The sequence below is a fragment of the Engraulis encrasicolus genome, chromosome 6 (genome assembly GCF_034702125.1).
Source record: "Engraulis encrasicolus isolate BLACKSEA-1 chromosome 6, IST_EnEncr_1.0, whole genome shotgun sequence".
Taxonomy (NCBI): domain Eukaryota; kingdom Metazoa; phylum Chordata; class Actinopteri; order Clupeiformes; family Engraulidae; genus Engraulis; species Engraulis encrasicolus.
Genome location: NC_085862.1, coordinates 15,645,956 through 15,661,863, shown reverse-complemented (window position 1 = coordinate 15,661,863; position 15,908 = coordinate 15,645,956). Strand labels below are relative to the sequence as shown.

Here is a 15,908-nt window from a genome sequence, read left to right as displayed (position 1 = left end):
AAATCATTTTCTGTTCATCTCATAAGAGTCAATATAGTCTATAATCTGTCCTGCAACTCATTAATGCGAGCTGCCATTGATATTTAAGCAGAAAATGCTCCGTTTATTTTCTACTCGAGAGGAACATGCTAGTGTGTCTAGCCCCGCTCCATCAGGGGGCTCCGGAGCTACACACACGCACCGTCGGTGTGAATTTCTTTTAGGCAGGTCTTTTATACTGGGAACCTCACTCCTCCATAGCACTTTTATCTTTTTAAATCTTACTCTGTGCAACTCCCAACACAAAATGTATTTATTCATGCACCATTTATTATTCTTAATCCCTTATCCTTTACCTATTATGTGTTCTTAAATGTATTATGGAGGAGTGTGTGTGTGTGTGTGTGTGTGCTACTACTGCTGCAAAACAATTGCCCAACTGGGACAAATAAAAGCTACTTGAACTTGAACTTGAACTCAAGGGTAAGTGTGGCCCAAAGATTGCCGGTTCTAGTCCTGATCCGCCAGGTTGGTGGAGGGAGGAATTCACCTCCTGCATGAGGTACCCTGACCATGGTACCGTCCAAGCGCACTGCTCCCCTGAGGTGCTGTTTTGGGCTGCCCCCTTGCATGGGTGAGGCATATGAAATTTCATTGGGTGCAGTGAGCACTATGTGCTGTGAAGCGGAAAAATAGAACTAAATTCCTTAAGCCGCTGTTTATGTTCAAATGTATAGCACCAGTGGACTTGATAATAACTGCCTTATTTCCTTGCTAACCAAGTAGGATATGTAGCTTACAGTACAGTATATTATAGTAATATTATCTTTGCTGTGTCATTAAGATTTTTTCAAACCGTGGTGGTAACTTCAATGGATTACAGTTCGTGTAGAATCAATGCAATACAATGCTCAGTGCAATTTCACAAACATTAAGAAGATAATTATATAAACATTCGGTAAAATCTATTCGTAAAATGTGAATTATGTGTATACTGTATAGGGTCATTTTAGGGCCCACATCATTTTGAGTAAATGGACCACAATAAAGTTAGCATCCAAGATTTGTAGTGATGTGAGTGTGGTATGAGTGAGTGTAGAATAGAGAAATCAACATGAGAAAATGTATGCTTCACCCAGTTTATTTGAAACCAACACCATTGTACAGATTAAGCTAAAAGAGTAACAGATTTCAACAGTTTTAATAGATTTTCCCCCCCACAGACATTCATAATGCCAATTATTCATCAAAGGAAGTGTTGGAGAAAACATTACTAATCCTAAATCATCAGTTTCAGACTACATGATCAAGATGAATCTTGCTTAGAAAGGGATAAGCATCAGCTGCTCTGAGGAATTAAATAAGAGACACACGCCATTAGCTTTTCCCTTCTAGCTGACAGCCTTCTTCTTTCTTGTCTTTGTTCATATTCAATGGCAGCCTACGGAGCAAACCCTTCCTCCATTTCACAGACGTATAAGCGATAGCGCCGATCCCTGGGTTATGACAAAAGAGAGAAGTTACTTTGGCATTTACCACCTAAACACCTTAGCCTACATTTACAGGGGACTACTAAGCAGGGTTGCCAGATGAGGTTGATGATTTCCAGCCCAAAACATTTTCAAAACCCGCCTAGAAGCACAAAACCCTGCCCAATTCTATTGATTTCTATGGCAAAAAGTGGGCGGGTTTACTGATAAATGCCATTTTTACACGCACACGGCCATCCAAAGCAGCCCAATTGGGCGGGAACCAGCCCAATCTGGCAACACTGCTACTAAGCTTAGGATGCCTAGTAGTAGGCATATGATGTATTCTTTTCCAGTATCCATTTCACATCATCTTTTATCCATTAAAGGTTCATGATTGGTTTTAAAATAGGAATTTTGTTTCAAAACATCCCACACCCCACACAGTCAATTTTGCAAGTGTTGATTTTACCTTTAGTTTGCCTAGGAAACATTTTTATTATAATGTTTAGTTTAGTTTTCAATCCATAACACCTTTCCAATCAACCTTTTAAGACATTCTGCAACATGCTATATGAAAATGTAAAAAAATTAAAACACAAAGTGCTCAGGGAGAAAAACAAAGCTATTTACTCATAAAAGCTGTGATGGTAGGAGCTCACTCCAGCGATGACCATGTTGTTAGGGACCTGGTAGGTGAATGGCTGATCAAAGTTGTTCAGATATTGGGTCCAGCGGCAGCCATTGAGGATCAAGTCAGCCGAGCAGCAGTGAAACATGAAGCTAAGCACAGACCAGAGACAAACAGTAGGTATGTACCAAGGTCTGGAAGACTTAATAGACTACATTTGAGCATTTGATGCTGTTTTAGTGCACTGTAAAAAAAGGATTTGTTGACAACTACAGTTGTCATGTTCAGTGGATTCATTACATTACCTTACATGTAGCTAATACTTTTATGTAAAACGTCTTACCGGGCAAACACATTGGCGCCGACAAGATTAAGCGAGAATCGACGGACTGTGCAGCAAGAGTGATACGAAGGATAGAAGCGACAGAGTATCACTATTATAAGCAGAATGTAAGCATTCCAACATTCCCATTGGCTGTGGCGGCTGTCACCAAATTGCTTTTGTCTCCTCTGTCGCTGGCGACTCAGTACAAAGTCAATTACTTCTCTCGCTGGAATCGCTCAAGTTGTGTTTCGTGTATTTAGTAGTAGTACAGATTAGTGGTCACTATACTGGAATAATATAGGGTGCTCAATGGCACTTCAACCATGTACAAAGTATGAGGGTGTATACAGGGCTTGACGTTAACTTTTTTGCTCACCGGCCACTGTGGCAAGTGGTTTTCCCGGGTTGCTAGCCATTTAGCCTTTCTGCTGTCCAGAATTTTGTTGTCAATATTTTTCTTTAGAATATTCTTGCATTTAAATAAAAACGACCACTGTGCAACCACTTTGATTTGTCACACCATAGAATAAGTTACCAGTCAAAGTGGCTAGTTAGACTGAAATTGTTACTAGCCACAGCCAAGTTTTACCAGCATTTGGCTGGTTGACAGGTGCCAGTGTCAAGCCCTCGTGTATACACAGTGTGAGGGACACACATTTATTCTATTGGTAAGGGTGGAACTCGAACTTGCAACCCTCTATTCCATAAACCACCACCTGAACGAATATCCTCATTACTCATCACAACAAACTAATTACCATACATCAAACTCCACGCAAAAAATATGCGAAAGCCCATGAACAATTCAAAATAATCCTCCAAATTCATTCTAAATATGTCAGGCTGACAATTTCCACTAACTGACATACTGTACACCAGGTTTCCCCAACATGGTGCCCGCGGGCACCAGGTAGCCCTCCAGGAGATTCTTAGGTGCCCACCAAGGATGTTAATAAACAGATTTTAGTCACAGTTAATGCTTTTCTTAATTTAAATATATGAGATTATTTATTCTTTATAACCTATAAGCCAATTATCATTCAAAAATAGTGTGACTTGAGAATGATGCCAAGATATCAGTAAGATTTTGAACAAAAGTAGCCCTCGGTTAGCCCTTGGTAGCCCTCAGACCCAGAAAGGTTGTGGACCCCTGCTGTACACACACTGTCAGTCAGGGTCGGTGATAGGCATATGCAGACAATGTTGTCGCCTAGGGAGACAAATGTCTCAGGAGCCCCGTGCAGTAACACCCCACAGTCCCACAAAATGGGAACATAGAGCAAAATTAGTGGTGGGCCGTTATCGGCGTTAACGTGCTGCGATAATGTGAGACTCTTATCGCGTGATAAAGAAAATATTGCACGTTAATCCATTCTCAAAATATGGATTTGGGTTTGGGGATGCGCGTCACCATAGCGTTCGATTGACAGACGCTTTCAGACTGCCCTCCAGTCGCTTGGCCTATCCACCTGTTGCTCAGCAGTAGACCTTCTAAATATGAACAGTGTTTGCATGCTGTAAACATTAATCTCGCCATGGTAGGTGTTGTTTTAGTACTTTTTCATAAGTGGTAGACTAGAGAGACTTTATTGTTTGAGGTGAAGCAGACATTAGGCTATTGTGTACCAGCCTGACATAGCCTACATTTCCTCACGCATTGCATGGAACACAAACAACAGTCCTGTTCCAGAAATCTTGCCTGTGCCATAATTGCAAAACATTCCGTGTGATATACATTTTGAAGATTGTCAAACTGAAACTGTCAATATCTGCTCTCGCTGAATGTTTGTGTTATGATCGCGCATTTGTGACTCATGTCAAACGGTAATACACCTCGCGGTTGTTGTGCTTGATATAGCCAACCTCGCGGTCGTCGCGCTTGACTTTTTGTTGTTGTTGCAAACTGAATTCATTTGGAGTTGTAACTCCGCTGGCATTCTAACGCAGAGAACAACTGTCAGGTTTAGGCCAAATCGATGTGGGCCAGTGCTTTAGGGTCTAGAACTAGCTCTAGAAATCTAGTAGCCTGGCTCTGACTTTGCTGTACCTGCTGCGCAGCTCCTCCCTCTCTAAAGGAGCCACTGCCCTTTTTAACAGTCAGTAGGCTCGTTTGCAACCACGCAGCAAAAGATTTGATCAAAATGTGATTTGCTTGGTCATAAAAAGGAGGGGATAACTGCGTCGCAACCAAGCTGGACACATCAGGACGACGAGATTTCAACAGCGGCAAAGAAGGTGGATCTATAGGTCTGTGGGTGGATCTACCTATTTTGACAGCGGGTGTACCAGGGCGCCCTCTCGTGGAATTAAATAATCATGGCGCTAGTTCCATGACGCGCTTACCATCGTCGGCACATGCTTGTGAAATGCGAGACTCTCTCTGCGTCTCGGAGAGAAATCGGGTGGTCTTGTGGTAGAGATACAGGTTACCACTCAGTGAATCATGGTACAAGTCTTAGTTAAATTTGTGATGACTTGGCTTCACTTCCATGTAATAATTCAGTTAATTAGTACTCACTTTAGGCTATTCATTTTGTGTTTTGGGACCAAAGTCGTCATTCAGATAGGACCGTTTTAAAATTACTTAACAGCGCCAACCCATCCTGCGAGGATTGAACCCAGGTGTTCAATATGTAGCTTTACCATGGCGCGCCAACCACAAAGGCCACTCTGTTTCGTGCACTTTCATACATAAAAGACAAGATAAGTCTCTCGCAACGGGTCTGTTTCCACATTAACCATCAGCAACTAAAGACTTCCTGTGTTTCGGTGCAGTTTCGAACCGGGGACCTCACGATTGGAAGTCAGGCGCGCAACCACTACTCTAACCGTCGAGCAGGCAGCTCGCGGAATAGTACTGGTTTTGTAACCTAAGGCATACACTCCTAACGTGGCGAAGATGGAGCATCTGACGACAGGGTGGTTTGTTTCTCATTTTTACTGTTGTAAGTGGGTTGTGCGACCATACATATGGATGATACCACTCTGAGTATGCTGCATTTGAGCATGAAATGCATTTCAGCATGTAGAAAATGAAGCACGTTCAACTACACACACATGAATCACATGAGCTATGAACACCAATCACGGCAGATTCCTCACATCATGGAGGAGGTCTTCTGCCCAGCGCAGTAGGTTTTTGTTACTGCGTGGCTGCTTGACAAAACTTTTGTTCCCGCGATGGTTCAACGCCATGTGACACGACTGCCGCGCAGAGGTCACTCCCTTCAACTGCGTCGTGAACGGCAAATTCTAACCAGGATGCTTCACGCGGACACACTGAGCATGCTCGCTGCCTAGCAAATTTTCAACCTCGTCGGAAAGACGCCGTCAAGAACGCCCTTAGTGGCAGATTCTCTCTCTCTCTCTGCCCATTAGAAATGCTGAATTGTTGAGGTCATTTTGTTTAAATAGTCTAAATGTTTGATAGATTTATCTGTATTTGCCTCTACAATTTATAGCACTGTTCATTTTGAAATGTCAGTATATTATGACCGTAAACTTCTAACATATTCGAAAAACACATTTTAAATATTGCAGTGATTTTTTTCATCATCAAATATCAACCATTTTTTTGATGATGAGATGCATTTTGGAAAAAAGAGATGAGCTCTGGTCTAATGCGCCATCTTAAGAAACCCCCTCGGTTTTTTTTTTCCTCATTATTTCGCTAGCGTGCCTATTCTGAATGAGGCGTTTTGATATAGATTAATCTAGATTAATTTCATAATTACAGTGAGATTAATCTAGATTTAAAAAATTAATCTATGCGCACCCCTTATATTTGACTTAACATGGGCAATTATTTGTGCGCACTCTGAAAACATATAGGTAGGCCTCTGATGCGCTTGATCAGATGTAGGCTACAGTGTATGTAAATGCTAAATTCCAAATGCCCAAAACGGATGACCACCAGATTTACAGATATACCAATGTAATGCTATTACCGGCGGTCCTCGTGGAGGTTGCTATGGTAACTGTATATCCCTGTTAAGGCTTCGTTTTTGCCGCAGGTAAAGTCAAATCTTGCATCGAAGTTGTTCACCCAATGAGATTGATGACAGCTTGTTGCGGCGAGGAACAATGGCTTGCAGCTGATACTGAAACGTCTGTCTTCATGGGGATTGCTGTGGTAACTGCAAACAATCAGAAACAAATTTGGTAGGCTACATTGAATGGGGGATCAAAGTCAAACGGAGATATACAGGTAGCCTATGGGAATTAACATGAAACGTTTACTTTTCAATTTTCTCTGAAAGGCTTTTATATTCTCTTTAAAATATTCAAGAATCATGTTCGCCATTAAAACAAAATACAAAATGGCTATTAGCAGTAGAGTATGAAGCTTACAGTACCTCGATATGGTGGATATGCTTTGATGACATGGGCATCGAAAGGCAAGATAGCCATCAAATTCATTGTTCGATCTCTTGACTCTTTTGTCCTCATTGGTGACCTCAGCTGAAATGATGCAAAGTTTAATAAATACATACATAAATAAAAACAAAAAGCAATGATCTGAAGATCACCCGTAAGTCCAAATGAGGGTAAAAGGTGAATGAAAAATGAGGGGTGTGTTTCTCAGCACAAACAACAATGGAACTGATGTAGAGTAGGTGTCTACATGGTTTTGAAATGGTTTCAGTGACCTTGAAACATGAAAGCAGAAGAAGCTTACCTACATCCTTGTCTTTCTCTGCTGTGTCAACATCTGCCTCAAAGGAGACCTTACCAGGACCCTCTGTTAAACAAGCAGCATACAACAACATTTCAAGGCCAAGACCTACGTATATCAGCATATCATGTCAGCATTGCAAGTCTAGTCAACTTAAAATAACAAGATTGTTTTAAAAAACACCAAAGTTGAATAAACTTGAGACTCTCACAGTATTTTTTGTTACAGTTTTAAAGTTAGCTGAACATGTGTTTATGGACATATGGACATCAAAATTAGATCAGGCATCAGCGGATTCTCACCATATTGAGGGCTATTTTTGAGTTGCTCAATGCCCACTGGCCCTGCCAAGGTTGTAGTTGCTGCAGTTGAAGAACAAATACATCAGAAACATCTGCGTCAGAACTTGACTTGATGTGGTCACTGGTCACACGTGTTACAGTTAAAATACTCCTTGTTGTCACCTTTGGTCAGCCTCGGTCTGAGGTTGGCGGTCAAAGTGAGCAGAAGTGACCAGGGCTGGCCTGGGACCAAAATGCAGCCAGGGCATTTCTGGCATAGACCAGCCCCACACACAGCCCCCGTTTTGGTGGAACGGTCTCCCAGAGGCAGCAAGACTAAGCACATCTCTTGCAGCCTTCAAGAAACAACTAAAGACCTTCCTCTTTCGAGAGAATCTACTAGACTAATGCTTGAGCTGGCCTTTCCCCAGGACAGACTCCTGATATGATGTTTAGTTTAGTTTAGTTTGTGTGTGTGTACTCGTTATTTACTCTTTATATATATATATAAAGTAAACTAACCCCTCTTTGCAACTGCACTTGTTGTTCTGTATATCTCCTGTGCACTTTGTATTTTGCTTGTGATGTTGGCTTGATCATGTCCTCTTTTGAAAGTCGCTTTGGTTATAAAGCGTCTGCCAAATGTAATGTAATATTTTTCTACGATATTATGACTGTTTATTAAAATGGACCAATGGGCTGCCCCATACACTATAAACGATGGGCTGGACTCTAAGGGCAAAATAAACAAGAAAAAATAAAAAACAAGGAAATGCCCTCTATGTCGGATTACCATTCCAGTCCTGGAAGCAAGATTGTTTGTCATACGTAGGTAATAGAGGAACGTTCTGCTCCTCCCAACTTACTTAGCTTGATTTCAGCCCATCCATTGAACCAAAGAGAGTTCAGAAGGGATGAAAACTACTGAAAAGATTTTGAAAATATTTCTATGGTTAAATTACTTAAAGGAGAAGTCCAGTTGATTTTAAGAACAAAGTTGCAGGTGCCCATAGACGGCCATTCTAAAGCTGGTTGAGATCAAATCCAAATAAGCCAAATAGCAGAGACTGCAGCAACCATGAAATAAACGGTGAGGGGGACTCTAAAACATTGCAGACCACTCAGAAAATGTGCTTAATGTTCAAAAAAGTGGACTTCTCCTTTAATAGTTTTGCATTATGAAATGATGACAAGTACCGAGATACTGCATTGCCTGCTACATCAATAAAACCCTGATCCAGAACTCTCATTGTTGTGGCAACCAAATGAAATAAACATCTTAGTAGATACAACTGTACATAATGTTTGTGTAAAGCATGCATTAAATGCAAGCATTACTACCGGGTGTGTCTAACATCTGCCTGTGCCAGCTGCGCACAGAAGAAAAAGTGTTGTTGATTTTCTTGTTATTACCTGCCATTGCCATGAGCAGCATGATGAAACAGAAGACGAAGGACTTCATGGTGATGAAGAAGATGTTCTTCTCAGGTGATGCAGGTGACTTCACTCTGAAACACACCTGGAAACTTGTGGTTACTCCAGACACTTCACACTCTTTTATACACATCTGAGACGAGGCCATACAGTCTCTTAGCCCAGACCCAATAAGAAACATTCTGGGTAAATTGTCACTCCCTCTTGTCTCTATTTGCCCATGTCAAATTGCAGACTGAAAATATATTGGCATACATTTTGTAAATTGACATTGAGAATGTTTAATAAGGGTCATGATCATATGCTGTATATTTTGCTAAGGTTTTATCAGCCACACCCAACCCACTTTCTCTGTGTGGTCAAGAAACACCTCAGGAGGTCTGGCCAAGGGGGCTAGGTCTACCTGGAAACAATGGAAGCCCCCACAGCTTGGAGACAGACGGGGGATGGTCACTCTCTACTTCAAAAAGGCAGATACACAAGGGAAAGACAGAATTTTCTTGGCTGTTGCTGTTAGGGTGAGGTCACAGGAGAACAGAATTCAAAAATGCTTTAATTATTTGTAACTTCATGCCAGATGCTTTGGATAAATAAATCAAGAATTGGACACCATGCTCTCTGACTCTTTATAAAGAACACTCTGGATTCTAGCCAACACATAGTAAGTTTGGAAAATGATTTTGAAATGGGTTTACAACGTTTGGAACAAAATGGCTGAAATCCAACAAGACCCAGAGGTGGAAACAAGCAAATCATGTATACAACGTGTGAGAGTGCTTTACATTTGTGCAATCTACAACATACTGTACGTACCAGGATTTCTTCTCAATCTAGTTTGTAGCATTTCAAGAGCAGCATTTCATGGCATCTTGAGGTGATAAGAATTGGGTTTAATAATGGATTTAATAATTTTTGAATTACAGTATTTGATTCAAACAAAGACATGCCTCGAAAACAGCTAGAAATCACATGTCAATATATAGATTAGTATATTGTATTTATATTTTTTAATTACCAGAAAAAAAATCCTCATTCACATTTTATTTTATACTGAAAGAAGTAGTCATATGATCATTATTGACATTGATACTGCAATATTCTTCACTTCACTTGCACCTACGTCCGAAGTAGAGGCTCTTTCAAAGGACTTTATCCCAGCCTGGTCAATAATACTGTCAAGCTGCCCTGCCTCCAGGTCAGGGGTGCAAATTTACGAAACTATATAGTTGCTAACTCCGTTACACCGCTACTTTGTTGGTTGCAATACAATTTCCCATTGCCAAATGCGCAAATTGCTAACTGGCTAAAAACGCCTGCTGAATGCCTAAGCCCTTGTTGGGAAAGTTGCCCTCAGCCTATAAAAACCTAAATATCTTCGCCTCTAATGCACATAAAAACATGAAACATGATTGCTTTTAAACCCTAAGACCCTCATCTTGCATTAGAATGTGTTCATTCAGCTGTAAGCAGTGTTGGGCAAGTTAAACAAAAAGTGTAATGCATTACTGATTACATGTTACTGTCTTTCAAAAATAATCCCTTACACTACAATATTACTCTATTTAAAATGTAAGGCATTACACTACTTTTGCATTACTTTAGTTACTTTTGCCAAAAGATTTGCCGGCCTAAATATGGATCTAGCAATTTATTACAGTGTAAAACAATCTAATGAGTCATAACTATTTCATCTCCCATCCAGGAGGTGTTTTTGGCAGCATGCAGACTAAAAAAGCTTCTTTCTGACCCACCGCACTGAATACCACTAAAATCCTGGTCATTGTAATGCATTGTAACTTAAGTTATTTAGCATTGTAACCAAGTGAATATAGATTTTTGCCCTGTAATGACTTACATTACTACATTACAGCAAAAAGTAATGCATTACACTTACAGCAATTAACAACTTTTGTAATGCATTACCGCCCAACACTTGGGCTGTAAATCCACATTTTTATTTAAAAGCTAAAATCTCAAGTGCCTGAATGCAGCATATGTGTCTCCAAGAAACAAAGGTAAAACAACATATACGAGTCATCAGGCTAAAATGGGTTAAAAGTGTTATTTAAAGCATGTCAAACTAGCCTGGGAACTCCCATACTGCCTTTAGTTCTACACAATCGCTTCGATCTGAAAGACAGTCTGGCAAGGATGACTCATAACGTCCAAGATCATGGGCACTGTGTCATAATGGCCAAGCATTCCGACCTTAACAGTTTGTCTGCCCAATCAGAGAGCAGGGCAGTGTGTCATAATAGCCATGTATTCTCTCCCCTACAGAATTTACAATAGGCAACTCCCCAGACCTAATCTCACTTGTGATTAGGTCTGGTGTTAACCAGGCAAATGTCAAACAGTATCAGTAATGTGACTTAACCAAAGAGTGTGTTAGGGAGGGAGTGTTGTTGGAGATGCAAGTGTGGACTGCCAAACGAGTCAGCCTGATTAGAGAGTGAGAGAGAAGAAAGGGCCCCGGGTCACGGATATGAAGCTTCTGTCTCTCTTGTGATTTTCCTTTATTTACTTTAAATGCAAACAGAGATCAGATCAAAGTTACAACATGTCAACAGTAACTTCTGAAGAAATTTGATGTGCAGTCTTGTTTGTAAAAACTATTTGCTCATGGAAGTATTGTTCAACAGGGGAAATTTTCATGTAGAAACTAACATTTTGACCCGAAGTATAGACTTCATCAGTAGCCGACATCTGTTTTAGAAAATACATAGGCCCTCTGCCCTGCCGCGGCCTAATGAGTCCAGTTGCGTAAGGGCCAAAACATATCAAGGCGGAACGGAGCGGTCCCGGGACGGACGCGGTCTTTCTGCTTAGTTTTGGCCGGCTTTCACACTGACAGCGTTGGCGTGCGTGGCCAGTCCTATTCAAAACCCTCACCACAGCCAAAGCTAGCATGCTACTTTGCCATTCATTTGAATGAGACGTGAAAAATATGCTCGAGTTCTATTTTCCAAAAGCAACGCGGCGCGGAGCCAGCTCCCGCGCCGCGGAGCCGGCTCCCGCGCCGCTGATACACGACTACCGCCGGTTGGTGTGTAAGGACAGATAGGTTTCAATGTATTTTCACCGACGCCGGTAAAAAACGCGGCCGTTCCGCGACGCTTTACCGCCCTGGTGTGTAAGACCCCTAACACAAACACTTGGGGCCCCCCTGCAAGATACTAGAGTGCCCCCCCCCAACCACACAACCCCCCCCCCCCGGAACGCCACAGACCCCCACACACCCCCCACACACCACGGCCTCCTCCACTAACTTTTTCAAGTAGAGGTCCATTTTTTTCAGGGCAGAGTGTCCCGGTGCCCACTAGGCTACATATTACCCATGTATATATTCTTTTATTATCATAATATAATGTAGGCCTAATAATATATATCATAGGTCTATATGTATATAAAGGTCTATGTATAGATATTATACTATATAAATATATATAGGCTATGTAGGCTACACACACACACAGGCCTATTCATATGAATATAAAAACCAACACTACAATCATAAATACATAGGCTAAATCAATCAATCAATAAATAGTAGGCCAGGCTATTAGTGAAGTTACTTTCTCACTCATCAAATCCATTCACCGTGTAGCAAACCTGAGTTCAAACATTTGAATGCCTCTCCAACAGCTCTAAGTTTGCTTGACAGCTGTAAGTTTGTGATTTGTAATGAATGTAGGCCTACTGACCGTAATTTCAAGACACTTTTTACTGATCTGCAAACGTGATGCGAGAGAACAGACTCTCCACACCGGCCGTGTTGCAAATACGTACAACTTTCCAGTATCAAGGAAAAAGGTGAAAGGAGTGTAGGGTTTGGACTCTTGGGAAAGTATAAGAGATAAAGATTCAGTCGAATCAGCTGTTCAGCAACGCACCGGTTGGTAGTTTCTCTTTTTCTGAATCCTGCAAAATGTGTTCCTGACTTGTTCTTGAGTCTCCACCCCATAAAAAAACAGCGTGTGGTCTCATTAGGGCTAGGCTACGATGTTATGACAGAGCTGCGTTTGAGGGAAAAGACGCACGCTGTTGTCTGTATCTTAAATTGATAACTTGTGCAATCCCACCCTACGGCGCTCGCGGACAATAGGCGAAATTGAGCGCTTTTTTTCGGAGGTTGTGTCCGCGGACGTTTATTTAACGGATTTTACAATTAAAAGTTAAATCACAGAGAACACGTCAGAGAGTGTTGAGTCACACGCAGTGTCCATCAGCTCATTGTTGACGACACAGATATGGCCCTGTATTTGTTCTTACCAATAAAGTGAATTAACCTGTCAAAGTCGCTAATTTGGCAACACTGTTATGAAGTGTTTTGAAAAACTGGTTCGGGCTCACATCACCGCCTGTCTCCCATCTGGTCAGTGTTGCCAAATTAGCGACTTTTTGACATCCCTGGTGACAAAAAAACCCTCATCTAGCGCCTTTAGCAACTTTTTGGTGCATATGGCGACTTTTTAAAACGCACATTTTCAGTGCAAAATCATTGTTTTTCAACCTAATTGTGACTCTGCACCGCCGTCAGAAGCGTTTCCCGCGGTTAAGCAGGGCTGCAGATTAGCTCTGATCTCCAAAAAAGTGGGGAAAACCACCCATTTCTACTGTAGATGAAGGCATGTGAGCACATTTTCTGTAGATCTGCACGCTGTGATGTCATACTTAACGTCATGCCGTCATCTAGCGACTTTTCAGCGAGCCAATAGTGGCTTTGGCAACACTGCATCTGAGTTTGATCCCTACAGTGTTGCCGATTTAGCGACTTTTGGCCACCCCTGGCGACAAAAAAATCATCTAGCGACTTAGCGACTTTTCAGGCTCAATCTGGCAGAATCTAGCTACTATTTCGCTTGTCTTGTGAGAGGCAAATCAGTCTCCCTCCCCACGACACCACACAATGCATTTTCAATGGCGGGTAGAGACAGACGTGACACATGATGCACTACGGTGTGTCAACTTTTGTGATACGCACAGGAATTATCTTGCACATCTGCTTGTATGAGGCTACGGCAAGCGATATGGGACAAAGATATGGCAGGAACCGAATGTCAACATAAACCGAGATTACACAATCTTCGATATGGTCACCAAATGTTTTGAGTCATTTGTGTTATGCCTACACTTTGGAATTAGATCAGAGTCTTGTTGTTACACAGGTATAATTGATTTACCTAAACTGTATCCTGTACTTAACTTGCAACATGATCTCCAAAAATTCTGTGCTCCTGGACACGGATGTTAAGGACACAAAATCTGTGTCCAGGAGCACGGATTTTGCCAAAATTCCGTGCTCCTGGACACGGAATTGTTTTCCGTGCTCCTGGACACGGAATTGTTTGAAGTGCTTTCTATAGGCTATTTCCACAGTCTTGTGTTTTCTCAGGATTTTTCTCATTTCAAATATTTTGTCTAAAAAAAAAAACATTTCTTACTGACAGGTTAGGGTTAGGGATTGCTTTGGTCTGGCACTGCTAGTTTTCTTTCATTCATTATATGAGTTTGATAGCCCAGCAACCAACTGGAAAAGGTATTTCTCAAAAATATGTCTTTAATGACAGGTTAAGGTTAGGGAATGTTTTGGTCAGGGCACAACTTAAGTTGCTATAGCATTATTTTGTTTAGGATTAGCATTTGGTATGTATTTTCTAATGATAGAGTTAACACAGTGTTGTGGTAATAGCCTATAGAAAACACTTCCGTGTGCCCATCACGGAAAACAATTCTGTGTCCAGGAGCACGGAAAACAATTCCGTGTCCAGGAGCACGGAATTTTGGCAAAATCCGTGCTCCTGGACACGGATTTCGTGTCCTTAAAGGTAGGGTTGGAGATCTTTGAAAAACGGTTCCTGTGAGCTATATTTTTGAAAATACACAGCCCGCCTCTCCCTTCAGCCCTCCCATCAAAGCCACGCTCTTTTTTCCCTCAGGTCAACAGCAGACAGGGTCCTTCCACAACCACATACTTATGCCAGTAAAAGCTACAGCTTTTCTCCTCCGATCCAAGAAGCCTGGACTGCAGTCACCATCTCAACACACCAACCAAGAGAAAGGCGGATGGCTCAATTCAGTATGTAGTTCTGCAAATATTCTCAAAGGTCTTCACAGCCCCCCATGGTGCTGAATGCATTTACATTTATTTTTGTAAGGTAAAAACAATGCTGATTACAGAACATAACTTGGGCCATGAATGAAATTTGAGGTAGCAGCCAGCCATCACCTGATGGTGAGAGGTGGTCCTAAGATCAGAGAGAAGCAGGTTGAAATCCCATCCTTACCTCTCCCTACCTACACCTTCATCCACAGCTGAAGTGCACTTGAGCAAGGCACACAAGTCCACTTTGGTCCTGTGACTGTAGCCAACACCCTGTAAAACCCTGCTGTGTAATTTGATGTAATGAAGCCCTAATATAGTCTAACACATTGCTTGTTTCAGATATGGAAAATTGCACAATAAAAGTTCCAGGACATGAAGGCTGCATACTGTGAACGTCAACCTTCAGGGTATCGTCCTGCGCAGAAGACTTTCTACCCTAAGAGGGATGGCTGACCGCAGACACTCACAACCAGGTGAGCCCAGATAAAGGAGTTATTTTTGGTGTCCCTGCCCCAACAACCCAGGTTACTTACATTTAAAATGTCACTGGAGCTACTGTCAGATATGTGATTTCTAATTCTGTTTATCTTTTTACAGCACAGACGCCTCCAACCTCAGACTAGGCCCTTCACAGTTGCTGCACTTACCCACCTTCCCAGAGTTTTTGTGTGGTAATGACAACTGTAAATATAGTATAAAGTAATGTGTCTAGTGTCATGTGTAATACATTGTTTAAATTGTCCATATGTAGCAGTAGTACTGTTAACCCGGCTACTGTGACTGTGTCTGCTCCTCCTGTGTGTTTTTAAATGAAGTGGCAATTTGGTGACTCTCCCTTAGTTCTGTCTCAACTAGGTTGTGATTGGGCAATTAGGAGCCACACCTGTATAAAACCAGGCGAGCACATGCTCCTGGGTTGGTGGAGAGGAACATACAAGGCCGCGGCTCTGGCCGCTTCAATCCTCCTTGCTGTGTCCCGGAGGGCACTCCTCCGTGGCTCTGCTCCCA

General features: G+C 41.8%; 1 protein-coding gene and 1 long non-coding RNA gene across 2 annotated transcripts; one reads left to right on the top strand and one right to left on the bottom strand.

Moving 5' to 3' along the window:
• Positions 1-1,104: 1,104 nt before the first annotated feature.
• Positions 1,105-9,345, bottom strand: LOC134450212 (hemagglutinin/amebocyte aggregation factor-like). Its single transcript, XM_063200071.1, has 7 exons — positions 8,774-9,345; positions 7,382-7,441; positions 7,083-7,145; positions 6,760-6,865; positions 6,352-6,540; positions 2,082-2,231; positions 1,105-1,475 (listed from the first exon to the last, which is right to left on the bottom strand). Exons 1-7 carry the CDS (start codon positions 8,973-8,975, stop codon positions 1,421-1,423), a joined length of 825 nt encoding a protein of 274 aa, XP_063056141.1. The 5' UTR covers positions 8,976-9,345; the 3' UTR covers positions 1,105-1,420.
• Positions 9,346-14,725: 5,380 nt separating this feature from the next.
• On the top strand, positions 14,726-15,599 carry LOC134450211 (uncharacterized). Its single transcript, XR_010035036.1, has 3 exons — positions 14,726-14,873; positions 15,240-15,373; positions 15,498-15,599. It is a non-coding gene; the product is annotated as an uncharacterized LOC134450211 (long non-coding RNA).
• The last annotated feature ends 309 nt before the right edge of the window (positions 15,600-15,908 follow it).